This window comes from Barbatula barbatula (genome assembly GCF_947034865.1).
Source record: "Barbatula barbatula genome assembly, chromosome: 4".
NCBI classification, from domain to species: domain Eukaryota; kingdom Metazoa; phylum Chordata; class Actinopteri; order Cypriniformes; family Nemacheilidae; genus Barbatula; species Barbatula barbatula.
The window spans coordinates 10,685,097-10,709,842 of record NC_136768.1 but is presented as its reverse complement, the minus strand read 5'-3'; the positions used below and the strand labels follow the sequence as shown (position 1 = coordinate 10,709,842).

General features: G+C 39.2%; 1 protein-coding gene across 1 annotated transcript in view; it reads right to left on the bottom strand.

The window, feature by feature from the left end:
* Positions 1-5,064: 5,064 nt before the first annotated feature.
* LOC306893439 (thyrotropin-releasing hormone-degrading ectoenzyme-like) overlaps positions 5,065-24,746 on the bottom strand; it is a gene marked incomplete at its 5' end in the record, with an annotated part of 79,490 nt that continues 59,808 nt past the window's right edge. The window contains 10 exons of the mRNA XM_079455240.1: positions 5,065-5,725; positions 6,460-6,541; positions 6,710-6,850; positions 13,293-13,460; positions 15,934-16,041; positions 16,202-16,299; positions 16,449-16,596; positions 19,324-19,379; positions 19,500-19,633; positions 22,529-22,617. Coding sequence (XP_079311366.1) covers positions 5,582-5,725; positions 6,460-6,541; positions 6,710-6,850; positions 13,293-13,460; positions 15,934-16,041; positions 16,202-16,299; positions 16,449-16,596; positions 19,324-19,379; positions 19,500-19,633; positions 22,529-22,617 — 1,168 coding nt within the window. The 3' untranslated portion in view covers positions 5,065-5,581. The remainder of the gene's footprint in view (positions 5,726-6,459; positions 6,542-6,709; positions 6,851-13,292; positions 13,461-15,933; positions 16,042-16,201; positions 16,300-16,448; positions 16,597-19,323; positions 19,380-19,499; positions 19,634-22,528; positions 22,618-24,746) is intronic.

Genomic DNA, 24,746 nt, shown 5'->3' with positions numbered 1-24,746 from the left:
ATAGGTGACATAATTACTGCATAAACATTTTTCTCTAAAACTTTAAAAGGCAGAATATTAAGTATTGCTTTAATTGCTTTAAAGGCATAAACATTTGCCCAAATTTTACACAATACATACAGTTCCACTGTATTACTATGCCACCAAACATTTGCAAACTTTCACATTTTGTAATGTTGCATAAACATTTGCCTAACTTAGAATAGGCACAACATTGACTCTTAACAGTTAAACAATATAAGAGTACAACAATTCTTAGGGTGTTTCAACATAAAACAAACTTGACAGACCCTAAATAGGCACATTAATATGCACTCTTACAGTGTATCACTATGCCGTAAAAAACATCGAAGTCTGAACAGGCATGGTCACGACAGGAACTTGTCTTAAATGGTGAGCTGATTTGACAGTGCTAAAACTTTGCCTTTTAGCTCCTTCTTACCCAGACATAGCATCACCTGCTGAATGAAATGAAATGTTTTGGTCATACACTCGGGATAGTCCAGATGCAGGGCATAGGTCAATCCAAAAAGAAGACACATGGCCTGAGAAAGGTTTTCCAAATTGTCCATCACCACATCCCCTCCAAGATAATTCCCACCGAGGATGGATGGAGGTGCAAGGACTGGGGAAGCTGTGCTTCACTTTGCTTGGTTAGGATTCCAAGTGCCACATCCTGAAATGACGTCTCAGCAGCTGAAGACTGGATATAAAAGTGTTACTGTATGAAAGCGTGATAAGTGTATTTTAAGGCTATTAAACGACTTGAAGGTACATAAACAGTCCTGGTAAAGGCATGGAAAAGGTTGGCTTCTTGCATAGCTCCCATGTTTAAGTCTGTAATGTTTTAACAAATGTCCCCTCTTGTCACAAGAAAATTCACAGTACTTACATTTCCACATTTTGAGAAATGTTGCTTGGATTTTCTTGGAACCTGCAAAGTATTTAAAAAATCCACATTAGATTTATTATACCAGATTAACCACAAGGCAAACTTTAATTAAAACTTACAAACTGTAAAGTATTTTAGAAAACAAATCATCAAGCATAACATGGAAGAACAGACTTCTATAAGTAACTGACTAGCTAGGCTAACACCACGTGGATGAATATTATCTACAACGTGCATAAAAAAGATCGCTTTGTAAACAAAGTAAATACTAACACACATAAGTAATGTAAAATGTTAATTAAACTGCGCTGCGTTTACATATTGACCCAAAAATGCTGAAAAGAATCTTGTTAAAAACAAATTCACGATGCCAGTCCAAGACGGTATCGATTTTTAAATAGTTGATGCATTTACGTTAGAAAATGACATGTAAATGCAGCATTAAATTGCGTTTCTTTTTACTCACTAACAGAGATTTATTTTCGAGTAACTTAAAACGTGAAGAAATTCAACTCACCATGCAGCAAATGTTGATTGAAAACGTGTCCTCCTGCTCCTGTTCGACCCGTTGCCAACTAATATAAGCTTGCTTTCGTTAATTAAACTTAAATCAATCGGTAGAATAAACAAACGTCGGCAAACCATGCACCTAACCCAAAAAAGTTAGTTATACAGCAAAAGTGTTAGGGTTTATGTTTATTGTACTAATAGTTTTGAAGTAAAACAACTTTAGGGTTAACAGTGTATCTTTAGACATACTGTATACCGTAAAGCTCCACAGTATGTCTCCCTCATCTGGCACACTTGATCCAACTCATCAGTTCATTAGCATAGACTAAAATACCTGAATTGGATGAGTCCGATGAGGGAAACCTAATAAATGTGAAGTACTAGGGGTCTTCCAGGTGTGTTAGAAGGTAATTTTTAGAGAAAATGCCTGGTTTTATTATTTGTGTCGCTTTTCAAAAGTTGTCAAATAAAATTTTAAAAACAGCTATTGGTTGCTAGCTGCTTTCTGAAAATAAAGTTGCCAAGACAATCTGAGAGGTTGGTTAATCTAGCAACAGAATTGCTAGTTTGCAACACTGATAACGTTGCGAACGCGTCATAACTTTGCATTCGTATCGAAACACCAAGCGGCGGCTCCTCAGAGAAAGCAAAAATATTCTCACATGATCGTAGCTAATGTTTTCAAATAAACATGTATTCACATTATTACAAAGTTGTTGACACATTGATGGTGCATTATGCGCGGAGATAACAAGCTATCTTTGTTTTCAGTTTTATAACATTTCATTATTGTATTTATGTACTAATTTAATAATATAGTACAAATTATTAATTAAAAATGAATATTCATATAAATGAATAACACAATACATTTTTATTATATTGCTAACCAATAGGCAGATATATAAACCGAACACAGATCGGAAGTGAACTGCAGGCTTGTGCGTCCAATGAAACGGTCTATAAATTCAAACAAATTTAAAACAATTAAAAAAAAAAATTTAATAAGTGAATGAATGAAAGTATATCCATGTCCAATAAAGCAATAAACAATTTCCCTTTGTTAGTGTACACTCAAAATAGAAGTAATGGAATGTTAAATAAAAATTAGGCTACCGTGGTTCTGAAACTACAAGATAAAATGATTTGGCAGATATGATTTCCATTATAGTTGCACTGAGCGTGCACTACGGCAACTTTATTTGGTTGACTGTATCACTCTTTCTGGTCATTTTCCTTATTTTCTTGCTTTATGTTGTTCAACTCTTCATACGTTATCTTTTTCAAATGCATCAGGGGTGTACGTACAGTCTCTGTTTCTGAACCGAATGAAAAACATCAGACATCCAATCTTGTGAATTCTCATGACAAGTTTATTTAAGGCACTGCCAGTCATTCTAGTATGAGATTGATTGAGGTAGAAAAGGCACTGGTTGCACAGTTATTTTTGGCTCATTTGTTTTTCACTCACATTTTTGTAACCTGCAGTCATAAATCTACAAAGAGAAATGTGAATAGCAAACCGATAAAAAATAACTGCTTCCAAGCATGCCTTAAGAGTTAGAAATGTGTATTTTCTTACAGACTGCCTTTCAGAGATATAGGCTCCTTAAAGAATTTTTCAGTAAGCATTGAACATACCAAACCGGTGTTGTAATGATCACAATTTTAGTTTTTCTTATACCTGTTCAGCAGAAATGACAAGGACCTGTTCCGGATTCACACTTCATCTTGATTCACACTTTATCTGTAGTCATTTTTATTTATCCGTCTGATCTTGGTAGATATGCCCTCCTTCTTTATTGTACAAAAAAATAAGCATCAAGAAAATCACTGTGCAAGCAAAGCACTTATCATGAAAATAATAAAAGTATTTTTTTCTCAAACAGCGACAGAGTGTTATGGTCAGCAGGGCTTTGAGGTGGTGCCAGTTGAGGTGGTTGCGTTACTGCAGGTCGAGGTCACACTAGCCGACCCTAAACAACTTATTAAAGGTCATCTCACACCCACCGACTGTTTTGTCACAACTCTTCGGTTCGTTTTTATGAATGGAATAAGGTGGGAAATCAAATGGCACATATATAAAGGTTCCATTTTGGCATCAAATCAGCATTGAAGCTATAACGGCAGTACCACGCAAACATAAATATTTGTAACAGGCTGAATTAGTATGCAATTCATGAATATGAAAATGTGTAACTTGCTGGAGAAAGTATACGTGCTGTTGCGTATGAATATGTTTGGACCAGATAGCAGGACAATAGCATTTCTTCAGTGTGACCTTGACAGGTTGTGAGCAGATCTTGTTAAGTTGGCAGGGTCATTCTTGCAGCAGGGAGTTGAGTCTTATTTAACACCAGGGCTTAACGCTTGTCTGGGACAAGTGAATGTTTTGTATGAGGAGAATTTTACTTGCCCGAAAAAAATATAAATAATATAAACCGTGCAGTAGACAGCGCTGCGTTTTTATGAATTAAGTTTGTGTGTGAAAATTATCAATGTCGCACCGCATTATTAATTACGTTTAAGTTAAGTTACTCTTGATAACGTCATCTGGCTGTTCTGCGTGTCTCAGTGAATGAGGTGCACAGTTTAACATACTACCCGAGTGATGGTCGTGGATTTGTCTACATCTGCACTGTATGAGGGTACAAGAGTTTGGTTCCAAAATGAGACAACTCTGTGCAGTCCAATGAATATCTATTCAACTGCAATTGGTTTGTTTTGATTTGAGCCATAATAATTACAAAAATACACCTAACTAACACAATAAAAACATGATAACATAATAAAAACATGATTTATGTATTATCTCATCTTGGAACCAAACTCTTCAAATATACCTCTATTGTATGGTAAAAAAACTAAATACACACAACCAAGAAAAAAAATATGTATGTAACAGTAATGTCATTTGTCAATTACCTGCCTATTCATGTGATAAACGGCAGTTGCATATTTTTTAATGATGACAAGAGACGTTTTATACTTGTGCTACAACTGTTTGGCCTGTGCTATGTGCAAAAGAAAGTTAACACCGACACTATTAACTAGATTCTAAAGTTTGAGAAAACAAACTTAATGTTGGCTTGACAAAGCCTGTTCTAAAAAGTTTAAAATAGTTTGAAAGGTTTTTAGCATGTTTACCAACATAATGCTATCACAATTAGCATGTTGCTAGCATGATGATAACACGATTAGCAAGTTTGCTAGCATTATTATTATGTTTGCTAGCATAATGCTAATATGATTAGCATGTTTGTTAACATGATAAACATGTTTCCTAACATGTTGCTAACATGATTCGCATGTTTGCTAGCATGATTAACATATTGCTAGCATGTTTGCTAACACTCCTTATATGGGCATGTTTCCTCTTTCACTATTAGTCAATGGGGAATTATGGGGGGCTCTTACACCCCAGGGGTGACTGATGTTCTTACAGAGCTTGCCTGCTTCTTCAAACGTGGTAACTCGCAAGTTTCTACAAAATACTTGCATGGAGCCATCAAAGTTTGTCGCAATGTTATGTCTATAGGAATTTAGGTGGTTTTGAGTCTGGTTTTCGAAAATAGTATTAACACATTTAGGTGGCGGCAGTGGACACTAGGTAAAACGCTTATAAGCAACCTTGACCAATCAGGATCCAAAACAATTATATTAACAATTCAAATGAAATATATTTCAAGTTTTTTTTAAGTAATATTTGTACTCCGACAAGCAAATGACAAATGAACTTGTCCAAAGGACAGCCGCATGAAAATGTCAAGCCATGGCTAACACACAAAAAATATTTTTTTAAATAAACGAAAAACACTTGTGTCGAGAATTTGTGTTCTGGCTATGTCCCTCTAAGACAACAATGCAATGTCATTCAACCTAATTGTTAACATACATCGAAAAGCATAAAGAACGTAAATGTAAAAATATGTTCTTTCAACACACCAGTTTCAAGCACATATCCTCTTTTGGACAGATGACCTCTTGTATTTAAATCCTTTCGTCTTGGTCTCGGCCAGGGCCTTTCTGTTTTAAAAACAGCAGTGAAATAAAAGCTCAATTCCGCACATGGTCCCAAAATGTAACTTTTATTCTTAATAGCGTTCTTCCAAAGTCACTGGCCTGTAAATGTCTGATAGAGCTTCCACATTAATGAAGTGTTCGATGCTTAACGTTATGTTATCCATCGGGAGCTTTTCGCAGCCATTGGTAGAACTGATGCTCGAAGAGTGCGAGCCATTTTATGTTAGCTTGAATGATCTCCAAGGCGCGAGCGAACGCAGGTGCCGCGGCTCCCCCACAGGTCAGGATAAACTCTTTCAGCTGAGAAAAAAAGAAAAAACAACACAGGAATGATTGACATGTAATTTAGTAGATAACAGCAGTCTTCATGATAATGAGTACAGAATGATCAAACTATTGTACTTAGGAGTATGCTCCTAAAACAAAAATTGTTTTAGGAGAATACTTGTGTCCCTAAATAACTTGTACAAACAATGACATGAATTAACATGTAAACTATAAGAATTAAAACATCTATTTTAGACAAAATTACTCTTCAAACCAGCTCCATTAAATGTACACCAGATCATACATAAAAACTCTTTTTGTCTAAATCATTCAGTTGTGCTTCACCTAAACTGGATGAAGTGTTCTGGCAGCGGTTCGTTGTCAATGACAGTATGATAATGATGTGTTTAAGGAAACACCAAAGGTATTTTTGTATTATCTCTGTAAGAATGATAAATTGCAGGTGACATCAGCTGCATGAGAAGCTGCTGTGCTGAAGTGAGATGAGCATCAGCAGTCTTTGCCCTCTGGGGCTGATGCTGAATACATTTGAATAAGTGAATAAACGTTTCATTTCCTTCATTTCAATGAAGTATAGAGCTTACAATGAGAAAATAACCCAAAGAAATGGTCCTCAAACCAAAGTTTCCTCTTTATAAAGTTTTTCAGAAACATTAATGCTCCATGAAGAGTCGTATGTTGTTTATTTGATTGACAGATGTGTTTTTGGGTTGAAGTTGCCCGCGGGTGTATAAGCTCAGACTCACCTCATTCAACTCGGTCTCTGTGTTGAGAAATTCTGTCACGCCGCTTATTAATTTTGAGTTCAAAAATAAAGCTTCTCCGTACCTGCAAACAAGAGAGATGGTGTGCACTGTTAAGCAAATATATATATATATATATATATATAATACATATGCCATCTGCCTCACCAAACCTCAAACAAAAATCAGATCGTATGACAATGTTAACATCAGGGCTTAAGGGGATGAATGAATGAAGCTGTGCTATATTTACCTGGAATTCAATATGTCCCACTTCTCTCTGAAATATCTCCATGCTAAATGTCTCCCGAGCGGATTGCGAGCCACGTGTATGATGACATCAATCACGTCTTGATCCGGCACCATGTCAGATGAAAGAGACAGATTCAGAAGCCTGTAAAGAACAAGGTATAGATGCTAAATATTAAACTTAAAAAATCAAACATAAAAAAACAGCCAGTTCCTTTTCGGTGCTCTCGTTTGAAGGACTATGCTTCGCGACATATCTATGGCTGTCGTTTTGACGTATTATCATGGACCTTTATTATTTTTCTTTAATTCAATGGAATTTGCTCAGAACTGGTCTGAAATCTAAAATGAAATCATTAAAACCAGATCTTTCAAGCGGTATCCGAGTCACTGCAAAACACTTGTTCAAAATGTGTTTTTAATACCTCGAGGTTGGTTTATTCAATATGTAACTAACCCTAGAAGAGCAATTCAAATGCAGACAGAGTCATTTGCTTCAATGTCAGGTAGATTAAAAAAAGCTGAAATAGGAAACAAGATATTTTGTATAAAGCCACACTGTGCAAGTTTTTCAATTTGCAATAACGTGTTGAGTAATTGCCTCGCTGTGGTTCGAGTCTCAGTTTTGATGAACTTTTCCGAGTTTAATTCTGGGGTTGGGTCCCCTTGTGATAAACAACATGTAGATCATTGTCATAGTGACAAAGGTTTACATTTATGCGCGAACTAAATCAAAACACAGGAGAGAAGAGTTTTTGCTGTGCTGTTTCTCAAATCTTATTTATATTTTTTATCATGTTCACGTGTTAAATTGTACTTTGCAGTTTTGATTTTAGCTTTTCTGACTTACACAATATTCCTGCAGGTATTATTGTGACATTTTGAAAATGTTCACATCCGACGTAAATGCTACAATGCTAACAATGCTAAAGCTACACCACTGGATAAAAAAACAGTATTCTAATATCTTTCTATTTCTACAGTGTGTAGTGTATAGGCCTCTACTGTGCCGAGTATGCATCTATAGCTAGTAGGCCTATTCTATTCCGACTGCAGCTTGTGTCGCTAAAGGCCATAGAAAAATGTAACGTTAGAGTCACACAACAAAAACAAAGAGAAGAAGGTTGAAGTGACCTCAGATGTGCCAAAAAAAGAGAAATCAATACTAAACACACAGACTCATCTACCTCATGCTTCACACTGAATTAATAAAATATGCTTACCCGCTCACTCAAAACTCAAGGCAGTTTTCTCTGTAGTAGATTAAATATCACAAACACTCTCTCTCTCTCTCTCTTATTCACATAAAGCTAATGTGAGTTGGGTTTTTCGTTGTTTGAAGTTCAGTAGCTCTGAATTAACCAGCATCACAAAATATGAAGTGTGAAACTGTGGACACTTCTCGCACTCAACGGTCGCAGTTTCGCTAATGTATCGAAATCTACATTCAATTTACAATATATAGATACATTTTTATTCACACGCATTGTGCCATGTGTTAGCTGTTATTTGCGCCGGTCTGGGAAAACGATATACTTCCGGTCTAGTATTCCATTTGGGACAATACTACACTTCTAAATTTCATACACTACACGGTTGAACAATCTGTAGAACGATTCAGTGACTCCGTAAAAAGTTTGACTTTTAAAACAAAATTAAAGTATGTACTGCAGTATACTTTAGCAAATAGGCCACTACAGTAAAATGTAATCTTACATTAAATAAGTGAAGTTATACTGCAATATATTACAGTGTACTACAGTCATTTCCTGCAGTCTGCAGTTTTTCATCTAGCCGGTTATTTATTCTCGTTAATAAAGTCAAAATTGTTTACAAAATTGTGACCGTTTTCATCCAGATTCATGGAATTTACATTTAGGAAATTTAGGTTCATTTTGTGTGTATATTTCTTTAATCGTTTGTTTGATCCTTTATTTAACCAGGAAGTCTAATTGAGATTTAAAATCTCTTTTACAAGAGAGGCCAAGGTAGCAGCCACCAGTAAAACAAATTGAATATACAATATAACAAGTACACATTACAACAATATTAGGCAATATCCTTTCAACAAAAACAATCACAAGCTTCCAATACCACTCAATTTATGATGCCTTTAAATTCACCAATAGACACAAATGATACATTTTCCATGCCTAGGATGGGCGTAATATAAATGCAGATCTCTAGAAATCAACACTTTTGAACAACTCCTAAGCAAGTGAACAGTTTCTAATTAACACATGAGTATTGCCAGTGCTGTGTGCTTTTGACAATGAAGTCTGGCACTTTTCTTGAAACATCACATCACTACAGCTGCTCCAGCGTTTTTCGTCATTCACCAACATTCAGACTCACGATAATACTTTTATTATATTTGGGTTGCTGGACAAAACGCCATTAGTCTTTGTTTTTACAGCAGGTTGGTCAACCAGGTCGAGTCTAAGCAGTTTTCAGCATTGTTCTCCATTCTGGGCATTTTGCATTCATGCTACACCTTCTAATATTTTAATATGTACTGTATATGCAGATGTTGTACAGCGTTGAATATGACAGCAAAGTCATGGATCACTGAGAGCATGTAAGACACTTTGATTTTACCTCAGAGGATGGAGACCAAAAATGAAAAGGTTCCTCAAGTTTCTATTATAAATTGATGAATGGCATAAAGTTCGCTAGGTGCAAAGCACAAAAACATTTCTTTATATTCTATCTGCAGCAAGACATACCCAGTCAGTCTCAACAGACCTGCAGAGAAGGTCATGGTAGGTTTATTTGTATGGTATTTCCAAGTGTGATTAAAGGTATAGTTCACCCAAAAATTTAAATTCTGTCATCAGATTTTACTCCCCTTTGAGTTGTTCCAAATCTGTACAAATGTCTTTGTTCTGACGAAGACAGAGAACAATTTTTAGAAGAATTCTTGTAACAAACAGTTCTTGGACCCCATTGACTACCATAGTAGGAAAAATTACATTAATCATTTTGTGTAATGTTGAACACAAAAGAAGAGATTTTGAAGAATGTAGCACAGCAAACAGTTCTGGGGCACTTTTGACTACCATTGTCATTTTTCCTGCTATGGTAGTCAACGGGGTCCTAGAACTGTTTGGTTACAAGTAGGGATGCACCGATACCACTTTTTAAGGATCGAGTACGATACCGATACTTTTTTCCCTGGTATTCGCCGATACCGATACAAATGCCGATGCTCGATTTTTTTGTTTGTGGCAATTTTCTAAGAACAACACAATGAGACTAATGAACATATCAGCATCTTTATTTTTAACAACTTCAACTCATATAGAAAAAATAAATCAATCTTATGTTCTTATCAAAACTTTTCAAAGCCACAATTCACAGTGTCCATCCAATAACCTCCAAAGGGCAAAACCAAGGACATAAGCATGCAGATTGCCGTTTGTGGGTCGTCATCATTGATTTTGAAATATTTCCACACTGCTAAGTGCGAATGAAGCGTTAAGCAAGAGTGATTTACATGTTAAGTCAATGCAAAGACGCAATAGACCTACTTGCGAATGAGATGGCGTGAATTGAGCGTTTGCGTTATTCGCGCGAGTTAAAAAATCTGAACTTTGGCGAAAATTTGCGCCGCGTTAATCAGTCAGGCGCCTGCTGTAGTAGTGACGTGATTATGTCATAGCGAGCGGAGGCAGAAATCTGAAACAACAATGAAGGACAGCGCCTCTGCAGAACTGCGCCTCTGGACCCAGACACGGTGCCGAACGAGTCTACGTCTATCTTCAGCCTTCCATTGCACATTATGCGCAGCTACCTGCTCAACAAAATCCATGTCCGCCATTTCGCAACAAGACTGGAGCCGCCTGCCAGAAGCCCCTCCCATGACGCGAATTTCACTCGCGATTGAAGTGAGTAAACTCAAAATGTTCAAGCGTCCAGCTACACACGAATAGCGCGATTCAGGTGTGAACACTCTAAGACATTGTGCCTGCTACGGCAGGTGTCTCTGTGTGCACTGGAACGTTCTGTCAATTACGGCACGTGAGGTATCGGTCTTTGGTATCGGGGAATTTTTACGAGTACGAGTACATGTCACGATCGTGGTAGTGGAAGAACCCAATTGCAAGGCAGCGGAGATGAAGGGGTTAACGAACAGACTTTAATAATAAAACAGGAACAAAACATAAACACCCTCGATGGGGAAAACACTATTAAACAAGACACCAACTGAAAACCAAACAAGACCAGCAAACACTCAATAGACTATCAGGAAACATGAACACTCCAACAGGGCAGGACACAAGAATATGTACAACCAAAGAGCACAAGACAATAGACAAGAGGGTATTATATAGGGAGACTAACAAAGGGGATAACGATGGGCAGGTGTGGGTAATGCGACACAGGAGGAGAGCAATACTAGAAACGAGAGGGGCAGGGCCAAATGACGAGACAGGAGAGAACGCATATTATGTCCTGATTGACCATAATATGATCCTCTCCACATAAAACACGTGGGTCTGTCATGATTCTGCCCCTAGACCAGAAAATCAAGACAAGAGCAGGCAGAATCATGACAGGACCCCCCCCCCTTTAATGAACGCCCCCTGGCGTTCACCAAAGGAGCAGACTAACGAGACAAGACTGACTGGGAAACGGACAACATCCAACAAAACATGGTAAAAAACAACAAGGGCAGACAGGCAAGAATAATCAATGGGTTGGGGTGACATAATAAAAATAACAAACAGGGGAGGGGGGGGTGGGGGAACACAAGAGTTCATGGGGGGAACACAAGAGTCCAGGGGGGTAAATCCGAAGGGATTGGCACAAGGGGGAACAGTCTTTGTCCCTGGCGCTCGGAAGCGCGGAGTACCAGGGTACACCCTGGGGGGCGGCGCTCGAGAGCGCGGAGGCCCAGAGGTTCTGGGAGGGGCCGGCTGAGGAACAGGACTTGACGCCGGCTGGAAGGCCGGCTGAAGAACAGGACTTGACGCCGGCTGGAAGGCCGGCTGAAGAACAGGACTTGACGCCGGCTGGAAGGCCGGCTGAAGAACCGGACTCGGGACCACCGGACTCGGGACCACCGGCTGCTGGGCAGGACAGGACGGTGCACCTCTCCTCCGCTTCTTCCTCTTTGACCGGCTCACAGGATATGTGGCCGGCTGCAGAGCAGCGGTGGGGGACCCGACTATCTCCGTGCTGGAAGAGTCGGACGGGGAGTCCCACGACTCCCTCCGTCCACGCCTACCACGGAGGCTAGCAGGTGGTGGAGTGGACCTTCCCCGCGTGACCACACCCAGGACACAGTGCTCCGGGACAGACGCCAGACCGGAACGAGAGGCTGGATAGCAACTGGAAGAGAAGCTTCTACGTAGCTCCTCTCGAAGCTGCAGCTGCTTTACCAAGTGCGGGAACGGCTGATACACCATCTCCTGCCGCTCCGGAAAAGGCGGTGGATCGTCCATCCCAGCCACCAGGTATGCCCGGACCAGCACATCGGGAAGGGATGCCTTCCTGGCCTCAATGTCCCGGGCGTAGTCCAGCAAGGGACGCTGGCACTGGGCAGGGAATGGGCCTCCTCCGGCGTGGGACTGGGAGACCATATCCTTCCACCACTCGGGATCGGAGGTGCACGGCCATCGGGAAAAGGTTGCACCATCCATGGATGCCTGCTGGGTTCTGTAGTGGCTCTTTGGTTCTGTCACGATCGTGGTAGTGGAAGAACCCAATTGCAAGGCAGCGGAGATGAAGGGGTTAACGAACAGACTTTAATAATAAAACAGGAACAAAACATAAACACCCTCGATGGGGAAAACACTATTAAACAAGACACCAACTGAAAACCAAACAAGACCAGCAAACACTCAATAGACTATCAGGAAACATGAACACTCCAACAGGGCAGGACACAAGAATATGTACAACCAAAGAGCACAAGACAATAGACAAGAGGGTATTATATAGGGAGACTAACAAAGGGGATAACGATGGGCAGGTGTGGGTAATGCGACACAGGAGGAGAGCAATACTAGAAACGAGAGGGGCAGGGCCAAATGACGAGACAGGAGAGAACGCATATTATGTCCTGATTGACCATAATATGATCCTCTCCACATAAAACACGTGGGTCTGTCATGATTCTGCCCCTAGACCAGAAAATCAAGACAAGAGCAGGCAGAATCATGACAGTACGAGTACATGAGCTTGGTATCGGGCCCGATACCCGATACTGGTATCGGTGCATCCCTAGTTACAAGCATTCTTCCAAATATATTTCCCTGTGTTCAACCAAACAAAGAAATGTATACAGATTTGAAATAACTTAAGAGTGAGCAATTTATGACAGAATTTATTTTTGAATTGGAAACATACTATACAAACTGATTCAGAATATGTGTGGGCTCTTGGATCTCCTTGTTTGGTCTGTACAGAATATAATACAATCCATCATTCTACTTTAGCACCATAGAGGTTCGCCAGAAAATCTCCTACAGTGGTTATTGTTTTTACGTTATTGATGGTTATTGATATTATGTGGGAAAAAGGGAATTGCTAGGATTCATGAGGTAAATGCGTTTCAATGAGATGAACACCAGTTAACACACCTGTTGAGCAGGTCGATGTTGTCACTGCAGGTCAAGGCCTCCAGAAGAATCTTCTTCTCCGAGACGGCAGTGGACGAGTGAAACTTCATCCAGATGAACTCCCACACGTCTTCATCCATCAGAGACACGCCTGTGCAGTACACGATGTCCCGCACGTTGGGTGGAATCCTATGGGACAGAACAATGACTTTAACATTTACAGTATATGAACACAAGATGTAGGATTGAATAAACTACTTGTTATTGTACAGTATATATTAATATGAAAAATTATTTTAACACCGAAAATACACTCTAGTGTGTCCTGTACTATTCGAACCAGAGCATTTTTAAGCCATGGATCAAATGGACTTCTGCAGTCTGAAATGTTTTCGCCCTTTGGGACGTGTGCATCAACCTTAAAAAGTACATTTTGTTACAGCATAAAACATTTGTGATTCCATTGAGCTCACATGCTTTAAACATCATCTTTCCTTGAGGTCAGAATTTAAGTGGTGAGAATATGACCCAGATCATCGCACCCCTGAACACAGTTCAATATAAAGCTGAATGGCACGGCTCAGATACAGTATATGGATTTTGAGTAAGAACTCTCTGTGGACCTATAATACCATCTGATGACACGTCACAAAAAACAATAACAGTCAACAGCGGACCTTAAACAGAGAGAAAAGCTCTCAGCCATAGAAACACAGTCAATTCATTTAATATTACTACAAGAATAATAAGAAATAACAGTAAACCCCTGGAGGAGCTGTGGGGTAGCAGTGACTGAACTCACGATTTGCTCAAACAAAAATCAATAAAGACCTGCTGATTCTGAATGATCCATTCAAGCCTCTGGGAGTTTGGATTTAAAACAGATCTTCCAGAAAGACATGATGTCATGTCACTCCAATTGAACCATGGATTGAACGATTGTGAAAGATAGTATATTGTGCTTTCTTACAATTGTACCTGACATGATGAACGAGTACATTTAAAAATCTATATTTATTTGCTTGTGACGTTACCTAAGACACAATGAAAGTCGGCTAAATTAGTTTGGATTTTTAGGCATTTTTATAATAAAGATTCTAGAGACATATTTATAATGATCATTTACATGAGCACATATCTGTCAAATTAAAACTTGGCATAAAAATGTATTGAAATTACGTTTATGCATTTGCCAGAATCTTTTATCCAAAGCGACTTACATTGTATTGTACTATACATTTGTTTCTGACTATAACCACAAAGCCATATTGGTTTAGTAATTGTCTCTGACTCTACAGTCCATCTAAAATCTGGCATCTGCAATTTCTTATAAATGCTGTAGGTCACTGTGGGGTGACATTACAGACATAAATGTCAAACATTAGGGATGAGCGAGTACAGCATTATCTGTATCTGTATCTGTATCTGTTAACCATATGAATTATCCGTATCTGTATCTGTACTCGGACTGGGCGGGGCCTAACATGGAATTGGGCGGGGTTTAACCAGGAAGTGGTCGGGTTGTCTTGAAAGGGGCGGGGCTTTAACCAGTATGTTATTTTTAATCATGCAATTGCTATGGGTTGATCAGAACCCGTTGATCAGAATACGCATTTATACCACTAACTTACTTACTTTATTTTTTTGCTTGAAGTCAAAAAACTGGTTAGAATCAGCAGACGGTTAAAAAAAGAAAAAAAATCTCAGACAGGCAGAGACGCAACGCTAGTCGCGTTCTACCAAGCACCACGTCTGAACAAACCCTACGTTTACCAGAACTCTGTTAATAAGTACTGCAAAAAAAAACGAAATAAAAAACAAACCTGAAGCTGAAGAAACCCTAAACGTTAACGGAAAAGACCCGCGAACCTGAGTGACTGAGGGAGAGACAGAGAGAGAAAGAGAGCTGTTCTCTTCTCAGCATTCTGTGTGTGAGTGAGCAGAGCGGGACACAGCAAATCTGTATGTGTAAGGGAGGGGCGCTGTGACTAGCCTATCACAGAACGCAGACACAGTCAGCTACCCAATGAGGATTTTTATTCCATCCGAGCACAGATATTGACTCGTATTACTCGTATAATACTTGTACTCGGCAAATATGCTTTATCCGTACCGGATACTCGTTTCAGCCGAGTATCCGGCTCAACTCTATCAAACATTTCCCTCTTTTATGATGCGATCATCCTTGAATATTAAATCGAATTGACATTTTTAATATCCCAGCAGGACCAGAGGTCACCTCTGAAGAAATGACAGCAAAGAAAACATTTGACACATCAAAGCTTATGCTTCCAGGTCTGATGAAATCACGGTACAATTCCAAATAGAGCATCATTTTAAGTGAGCAAACGTTGTGTTTCCCAAAATTGAATCTCTCTCTGTTTCTGTGGGTTTATACATATGTATACAGAGGAATATGGAAAAGGTTTGGCATAATGACGAAGAAATAAGTCCTAGGGTACAGTTGCAATACCTGCAATAAAGCTACTACTGTACTTCCCCCACATCACCAATGTTTACACATCTCTGACCAGAAAAGTATTATTTTATGTTTTATTATATTTTCAGAACGATAAATGCATCTGCAACTCCATGATGACAAATGTTAATGCACGGATGATGCTATGTGACCATCTGTATGTGTCACTGTAAATGTTCTCACCTGTTCTTGTTGCTGGAAATCCAGTCTGAAATGAGAGACACGGCTTGACGGTGACACTGTTTGTTGCCAAAGCTACAGGCCAGCATGATCACCTCTCTCTGTAACTCTCTGAGGACAAAAAGAAAGATTCCAGAAAGTAGAAAAACTTAAAACCGATGAACTAACGTCTCATCTCTTGGGTGAAATGCGTCTGGCTTAAAATTCTGTCCTCAGTAAAAAGTTCATACCCATGATATACAATTCAAGATGGAAGCTAAGCTAAACTCACTGGCTGTGATAAGCAGCCTGCATGAAGGATCCGTCGGAGGAAGTTGTCGGCCAGCCCATCTTGTGATACTTCGGTGCCACTTGTTTCAGCACATAATCCTGACGAGAGAAGATAACGATATATTAAGAGATGCATTGCTGATTTACCATCAAATTTGGTGATACGTAATAATGTTATTGTATCAACAATAAAAAAAAATGTGTCTGTTCGAGTCGTGGACTGTTGGATGAGGAGAAATCAGACTCACACTAAAGAGGCTGTGGTCTTCGGTGCGGTCCAGGAGTTTATCCAGCTGGTAAAGAGATCGACTAGCAGCGTGCCAGGGCAGAAACTCACTCTCCTGAGACAAATATGAGATGATCTGCAGAGGGATGTTTTGAGGCAGATAGCCTGCCCTAGAGGAAAGAGAACAAAACATGAAAAAATGGTTCATTTTGTTCGTCATTATTCTTTTAGAATGGAATAACTGCCACATTATGACTGCATGGGGAGTCGTAATATGCTGAAAGAAACAAAAACAGCTTCTCCTGTACAGCTGCAGTCGTGTCTCACTTTGCATAAATCCATAAATCCTCTGAAAACACAGACGTGATGAGCACTAACAGCACATATCACATCACTGTCATTGACAGCAGCACATGAAATCTTCGATGCAGTATTTTTAGGATGATCTTGGCCTTTGGTTAAATAAGACTTTTTTGCGCTCTTATTTAACTTTTTTCCCCATCAGCCTATTTTAGAAAACACAATTAACCTTCCCATGAGAGCTGAAAAAGACAGGTGGCCTATATCCTTAGAAAAAAACATGTGAGAAGAGACCTTTCCAAGAGTCGTGAAATCAAAAGGTCTCTTATTGGAGGTGTTTACTATTGTTCATATTTAAGTTTGAAGATATCCCTGATTAAACTTCATCACATAACTTGTCCCACATAATACAATCCAATTATGCAGGGTACTGAAATGCTTTACATTTCTAGCTGCTTGGGGTGATAGTGTATTTGCAGAACAACCTTGTTAGGCACAGTATTACAACAGCTACATGTGTTGCATATCAAGGTCATGCGTGTCAGTCACAGATGGTAACACCAGTGATTATTAGACAATTTACAGTATACAAACCCAAAGGCCATAACAGGTGTTCCAAAACATGGTGTAACGTTTTAACTTTAGATTACATGTTTCAGCATTACTGACATGGTTGAAATCTAGGACAAGATAAAAAGACTGTATTTGAAATACCATTAAAGGGATAGTAAACTCTGTCATCATTTACTCGGATTGTTACAACCTCTATACATTACTTATGCTAAACACAAAGGAAGATATTTGGAAAAATGTCAGTAACCAAACAGATTTCATTCCCATTCACTCCCTTAGTATTTATTTTCCCAACTATGGCGGTTTGGTTACTGACATTCTTTCAAAAATCTTCCTTTGAGTTCAGCAGAACAAAAAACTGTATACAGGTTTGAAACAGTCTGAGGGTGAGTAAATGATAACTGGATTTTTGACAGGATTTTTGGGTCAACTGTCACTTTAAATTATATTAGTGGCTGTCACAATATACCAGTATTGACAATCAAATGATCGTCGTTATTGTGTTAATACGGCATATTAAAATGTTTTTTTTCCCGGTCGCTGTTTAACAATTAGGTATGTTAAGTCGCTTTAGAAATACCCACATGGTCGACCTTAACTATAACGCTATCAGACATAAAACTGAGAGAAAACCGGTCAAGGAGTGTACATGCAATGCGAAATCGCAGTAAAGGGCGACTTCCTCCGCCGAGCGGGTAATGCCATTTATGTCTGTGGTGAGGAAGGCGGGACGAGAGCCGTGAGGCGGGGCCTGTGGCGTGAGTGATAAGTGCAATCAGCTGTGCACGCACTGGTCCTGCATCTCTCACGGAGATGACCGGGAGCTTAAAAGGACGACCGGCAGGACTATTGACGAGAGAGGACCGGGCCCGGACATTGTGTTAAGTTTGTGTTTGTTTTATGGCCAGCAGTCGACCGTGAGGTGGCTGCCGGTCTTTACTTCCGTATTTGTTTATGTTTAATTAAAGTTTTATTATTTGAATGTCCGCCGGTTCCCGCCTCCTTCCTTCCCTTTTATGGAACTTTGCTACAATGTCATTGCCCCGATAAAAGAAAGCCGTTTTACGGGTTTTAAATGAGCTTACACGTTATCAGCTTCGTAAGCAAGGGTCTTACATTTTTAAATGGTCGAAATTATCATATGCTTTTTTTGTATTTGGCGTTTGTACAGTGTTTCTGAATTGTCAAAACGCCTCTCAAAATGCTTGCTACAGATGCGAAAAATGCCGAAAATCTAACATATTCCGAAATTTTTAAGGATGGAAGAAAATATCGGAGGCAGTGTGTAAATGTGATTGGTCGTATTTTGTTTTACATGCCGAAATATTTGATGCAAATTTCGGACTCAAGGTGCAATGGCCTTAATGACTGTGCATGTAAACACACTCAATGCATTTATGTACAAAATGCATGATAGCAATAAGCATAACTTTCAATTCCAACTTCACCTCAACAGACTAAACTTTTATGCTTAGAAAATGCCTGATAAACTGATGAAATCAACATGAGCATTACGATAAACATGAGAGGTCCTAAAGCTAGCAGAATATATCCTGTAGCTTTCTCATTTACTTTGAATTTAAAATCTGCACGAAGCAGAGCCACAGACGAGCAGTTGTTCGTCATATTCTGGGAAATGAAATTATTCCAAACGTTCATCTGTAATTATCAACTATTTAAAATGTAAATCATTTAAATACTGCTTTTGGGCTTTCAGTTTTCGTCACATATAGCCTCCAGTTATTGAATATTTCTGCATGCTTGGTTTCTTTGAGCCAATTATGACTTCATTAAGATTATCTGGGTATTAAACAGGACCATAGGGAGAGCAGTTGTTCTCAAAGGGCCTAATAGCAGCTTGGCAGCCTGTGGCTCTTTAAAGCCTCTGAGGAACTCTAAATGACTGTGTCACAATTCCTTATACAAAAGATCTTTCATACAGTAATCCACTCATGACAGTCCAGTGATATCATTTGTAAGTCTTTGTTTGTGTTCGGAGGAGCCATGTAACCGACAGAACCCACCTTGCCAGGTTAAAGACATCATCTATCAGACTGGCTCTGTTGCCCACGGGGATGAGCTGCGGAAAAATACATTTATAAAAAGACTGATTAGGATAAAGAGAAGGAGGAAAAAACACATGAATAGAAACATGAGTCATATGAGAAAATGAGGAACGTTGGAATTGTGGGTGATGTACCGTTGGGTTGGTCATGAGTTGTTGAATCAGAAGTCTCCAGTTGTACAGGTCATAATTCACTCTGAAGTAGCCTGTTTGATTGATGTTACCCAGTAACCACATCTCTCCGTCCATGTGACCAACTCTGTGCATCTCTATAAATAAAAAAGAAATGAAGCATTTAAAATTTCTGTAACGCATGCCATATTTTTGTTTTCTCTATATGCTATAATATTACAGTGAGACCTTGTGGTTTTCATGGAGAACAAATGCACTGATGCCTTAGAGTTCTCAGCAGACACAATGACTATAAAGTGTATCGTGATCCATGCTGTCTCCAAACATCTGTGACCAGATTGCAAGTGTCAGACCTGCGAGATAACACTACATTCTACTAGGGTTCACAGTGTACCGGTGCTTTGGTAGCATCATAATGCTCAAGCTTCAAAATTTCAGAAACCCCTGTTTTTAAACTGTAGTATCGTGGTGACGTAACTAGTGTTGCATATGCGCATTAACGTTCACTTGAACGCTGATCAGTCTTTTTGCTGTGTTTCTCTCCTAAATAAATCCGGACGGACTAAGACGAGATAATGATTCAGTGAGTCATTCATCAAGAAACTTGCTTTAATGAATCATCTGTTTTGAACCAGTTGGTTGAATGAATCACTGACAAAAGAATTGCCGCCACATACTGGCCGTTTTAGTCACATTTAAAGTAAGTCTAACCTTTCTCTTAATAAGCATTGCATACATAGAATTTATTGCACATTTATTTAATTAGTTCCAATTAAAAATATATATATTTAGTAGTTACTACAGTAAACGTTGCTAAAAGAGTTTTAAATCTTACCACAGTAAATATTGTAGTATACTACAGTATTTGCTAAAACTTATCCAATTACAGTTAATACTACAAATATTGTAGCGTGCAGTATAAAACAGTAAAACATGATTCATTTAGATCTGTGTATAAAGGAATTTTGGTCTATTTTGTAGATTTTAATTAGGAACATGACACAGCATCAAAATACTACATGGAATCGTGGTATTTCATAAGATATAGTATGTTCTTAAAACGAATGCAATAATGTGTGGATTAAAGAAAAAAGCATTGAAACTTTCATAGAGAAGCTGTCATGATTTTATCCACGCTGTCGAGGTTGTTTATAGTTTCTAGTGACAGGATCATGACACTTCTGTGGCTTCTGGTGATTTGTGTCAGAGGTGGGTGTTTGGATCGTGACACTTCTGTTGTTGTTTGCTTTCTGGTGTTGGGATTCTGGCAGACGCATGGTTCTGTTCGTGCGCTCTTTTCTGTCAACCTTGTTGTGTTGTAACGCCTATGAAGTATTGGGTCTGGGTTCCTAGCTGGATCTCATGAGAATTCGAAACAGTTTGGGGCTAATTCACACACATTTGAATCGTACAAAAAGTACAATGTGTGTGTGTGTTGTTTTCTGTTTTATTATTTGTAATCTGCTTCCATGTCTTTTTTTCCGGTGTTGGTTTGAGCACAAGCCTTTTTTTTGCAGTCCATTTCTCTCTCGTGTGTATCTTGATTTCAGCTTTTCAGTTACCTGACCAATAGTTCAAGCCCTGCTTGCCTTTCCTCATTACCCTCCTCACTTTCTTCTCTATTTAACCTCCATGTGTTCTCTGTAGTGCCAGCTCAGAACAGCATTTTCTTCATGTCGGTTGGTTGGTCCCGTGGCTCTCTTGACTCCGCTCAAATGGTCTGACTTCCAGAATCCCTCATCACAGCAAGGATACTGTGTTAATTCCCCTAAGGAATGGTTCTTGTTTACTTTGTGTTTGTTCTAAATGCAAGCGCATATTGCAACTGAGTCCTTGCTTCTCTTTAGCTCTAACCCACCCAAAAAAAGTACATAACAACTGTACATCTATCTATACCCTCTTTCATACAGTAATCCTTACCAGAATAACCCTTCCGGTAAATATGGGAATATGCTTCATGTTTCATCTTTTAACTGGTAAGATACCATTAAGGCCACGGACACACTTGACGCTTTGTTCCATTGACTTCCATTCATACACATGCGCATGCGTCAGACTGGAAAAATGCAAGTCCGTCCGAATATATTTTGCATTTTGCTGCGTAGCAAAGTTCAAGTTTGGTGAACCCTGACCAGGGAATTCGCGCCAAGTGAGTGTGTGAGACCGATAGAAGATCAAAGTGTCATAGCGTGACCTCTCGGTACAGAAACGTAAAAGATGGAGGAATCGCTCCCGCCCATTTTCGCAGCACCTTCCGAACGAATTTCACATTCTCAAAGTCTGACCGTGGCAGAACACATCAGTAACAAAATACAGATAATCTCTGTCATGTCATTATGAAATTTCCTTAAACAGCGGCGTCAACTTCAGCGTTGTCCCTACAAACATGCAGGCATGACTTTTTATCTGAATGTACGTTTATTTTTGTTGATGTTTTCCATTGTTGTGCTTTTTAACAAGTGACATCATTCAAACAACTTTAAACTGAACTACTAAAAGGGCGGAGAAAATGCATAAGAATGTTCACACAACGCATCAACTTGTGATATACCAACACAGTCTCACGGGAATTTATGACCGTCATGAAATTGTATCTATTGATTCGTATTCATTGACAAACATTGTCCATTTTTTTGTCCGTCAGCACGTTTTTTTTTCGCGTCAAACAGCACGACTTTTAATCTAATGTATTTTAATACAAAGTATTTTTCACTTAATACAAATATCATTTTCTTATAAATATACAAAAATGTGTCGTTTGGCAAAATTTGCCTTTGCGTCTGTCATATTAGGTTTTGGGGTGGGGTTAGTGGTGGCTTAAGCCGCGGTCACACTTGACTTTTCCCTTTTGACTTCCATTCAAGCGGATGTGACTGACCGGAAACGCAAGCGCGCTCAATGGTATTTCGCTGCATAGTACAGTTCAAGTTTGATGAACTCTGACCTGCGAATTCGCATCACGTGCCTGCAAAATGTCCTATTAAAGATGTGTGCATGTGTGAAAAGGGATAATAACACGATGTGTATCTTACCTGTTCGATTGGAGACCCAAATAGTTGTTTCTCTTGATATGTGACTGGAGTTTCCCACTGTGAGCGTCAGGGGGATTTGCCACTGGAAGCTGATATGACACAAACACAAAAATTGTGTGATGAAATGCTCATCCTTCCTCTCAGAGGTTTAAAAGTAGGATTACTGTATGAAAGAGGGCATAGATAGATGTACAGTGGTTTATAGATTCATGTGTGCAGCAGTTGGTGTGAAATAAACAGTATGAAACGTGAAACTCATAAAACTTAATAGGATATAACAAACAATATCCTCTCCAGCAGGTACCGTGAATACATCAGAAATATCAGATGACTGTGAACCTCAACAGACCCACGCCTGTGTCAAAACTCAGGTAAGACACATTCATCCTTCCCAGAATTTATTTCTCTATCACACTCTGTATCTCTCATACACGTACACACTTTCACACCCTGGTTCTCACTAGCTGTCACGTTTTGTGCAGACACTTCATGTTGATTCGCATGTCTGTGCTTTCATTGTGTGTATGTGTGTGTGCCCACATAGTTATGAGTACACACCTAGCAAGACCGTGTCTGAGAGCTGTCAAACTGGATGTCAACCTCTCAGCCTGTCAAAATGATTGACACTCAGGTGGGTGTGGCCCTGCCGTCTGACAGCATGAATTGAGCAAACCAACAGCTAACACAAGCATCACTACTACTATTACAATGTCATGACTTTGACCGAAACCACTAGCCTATGTATTCAAATTTGACATGTTATTCTGCCAACACACATGAATGACAGCTTAAATCATGCAGATTGTTGGGGAGAAAAGTGATATATTTTTCCGAGCCATCATACTTACATTTTCAGTGACACAAGCCACATTTAAGGGCCAGAACAAAAACTTAAGAAAGGATTCTTTGGAAACCGACGAGTAAATAATAATTAAGCAACTGCCCTGTGGTTCTCACAGGGGCTAGTGTGGGGCCCAGGCCTCACAAGGGGGCCCCAGCTGACTTCCGTTGAACTGAAAATTGCTACCATTCTTCCAAATATCTTTCTCTGTGTTCATTTGGAACGAAGAAATGTATACAGGTTTGAAACAACCTGAGGTTGAGTAAATGATGACAGATAGATTTTTTATTTTTGGATGAACTATCCCTTTAAGCTCTAAAATATTATATTGGGGCCTTTGAATATATAAAATGGGGGCCTTGGAGTCAAAAAGGTTGAGAATCCCTGCCCTCAAGGCTCAGAAATATGCTAAAAACACAAAGACGGTGTTCATGAATGCAATTTGAAGAAGTACAACAAAACCGAGAGCACATTTGGGGAAAATAAAATTATGCATTATGAAGCCTGCTGGAAAACACCATTTCAACATATGTTTGATACAGGCCTATAGAGAAATACTGTAGTTAATGAGGATGTTAATAATAACAGAAGCATCTGTGTGTGTTGAGATAAAATCACACAGATACATTTACATAAATCTGTGTTTATCAGTGGGAATGAACAAGAGAAGAACACAAAAGAAAATGAAAGTCCTCCACAGGCTGCTAATTTGGTGGCTCGTGTTTGTGTTCATTTATGGACGCGTCTGTTATCATCATTGTTATTTACATCCCTTAGGATGTCTTTTGCCTCAGCAAAAACAAGTATGACGTTTTTATTGTGTACAACACTTCATTGTGCACTAAGATGTCTCTCTCTCTATCAGAAGTCACTGGTTGTGAGGTCTCAGTCTGTTTCTCTGTGCTGGTGTGATAACATCTTTGAATCTCTTTCGGGACTGTTGGCTTTAGTTGCTTATAATGGGCCACTTGGGACTGTGTAGCTCAGCTTGTGTGACGGGCTTTAAGATTCTTGCTCTTGAAGCCAATACCACTTTAACATTTGTACTCCGTAGGCTTGCATTAGAGTTTAACCCAAATCATCTAGAGATTCTTTGAAACCACTGAGACCATGAGGAAATTGACAGAAGTTGTGTACACCCTACAGGATAGAGAAGACATTTTCTCACCCTCTTGTCATTTCAAACCTGTATGACTGACTTTCTTCTGCAGAACACAGACAAGATATTTTGAAGAAAGTTGATAACCGATCAGCGTTGGCACCCATTCACTTATATGGACACAAAACCATGGCAAGCGAATGGGCGCCAGTTAACAACATTCTTCAAAATATCTTCTCAGACGAGATCTGATGCATCTCACAAGATCTGATTGGTCT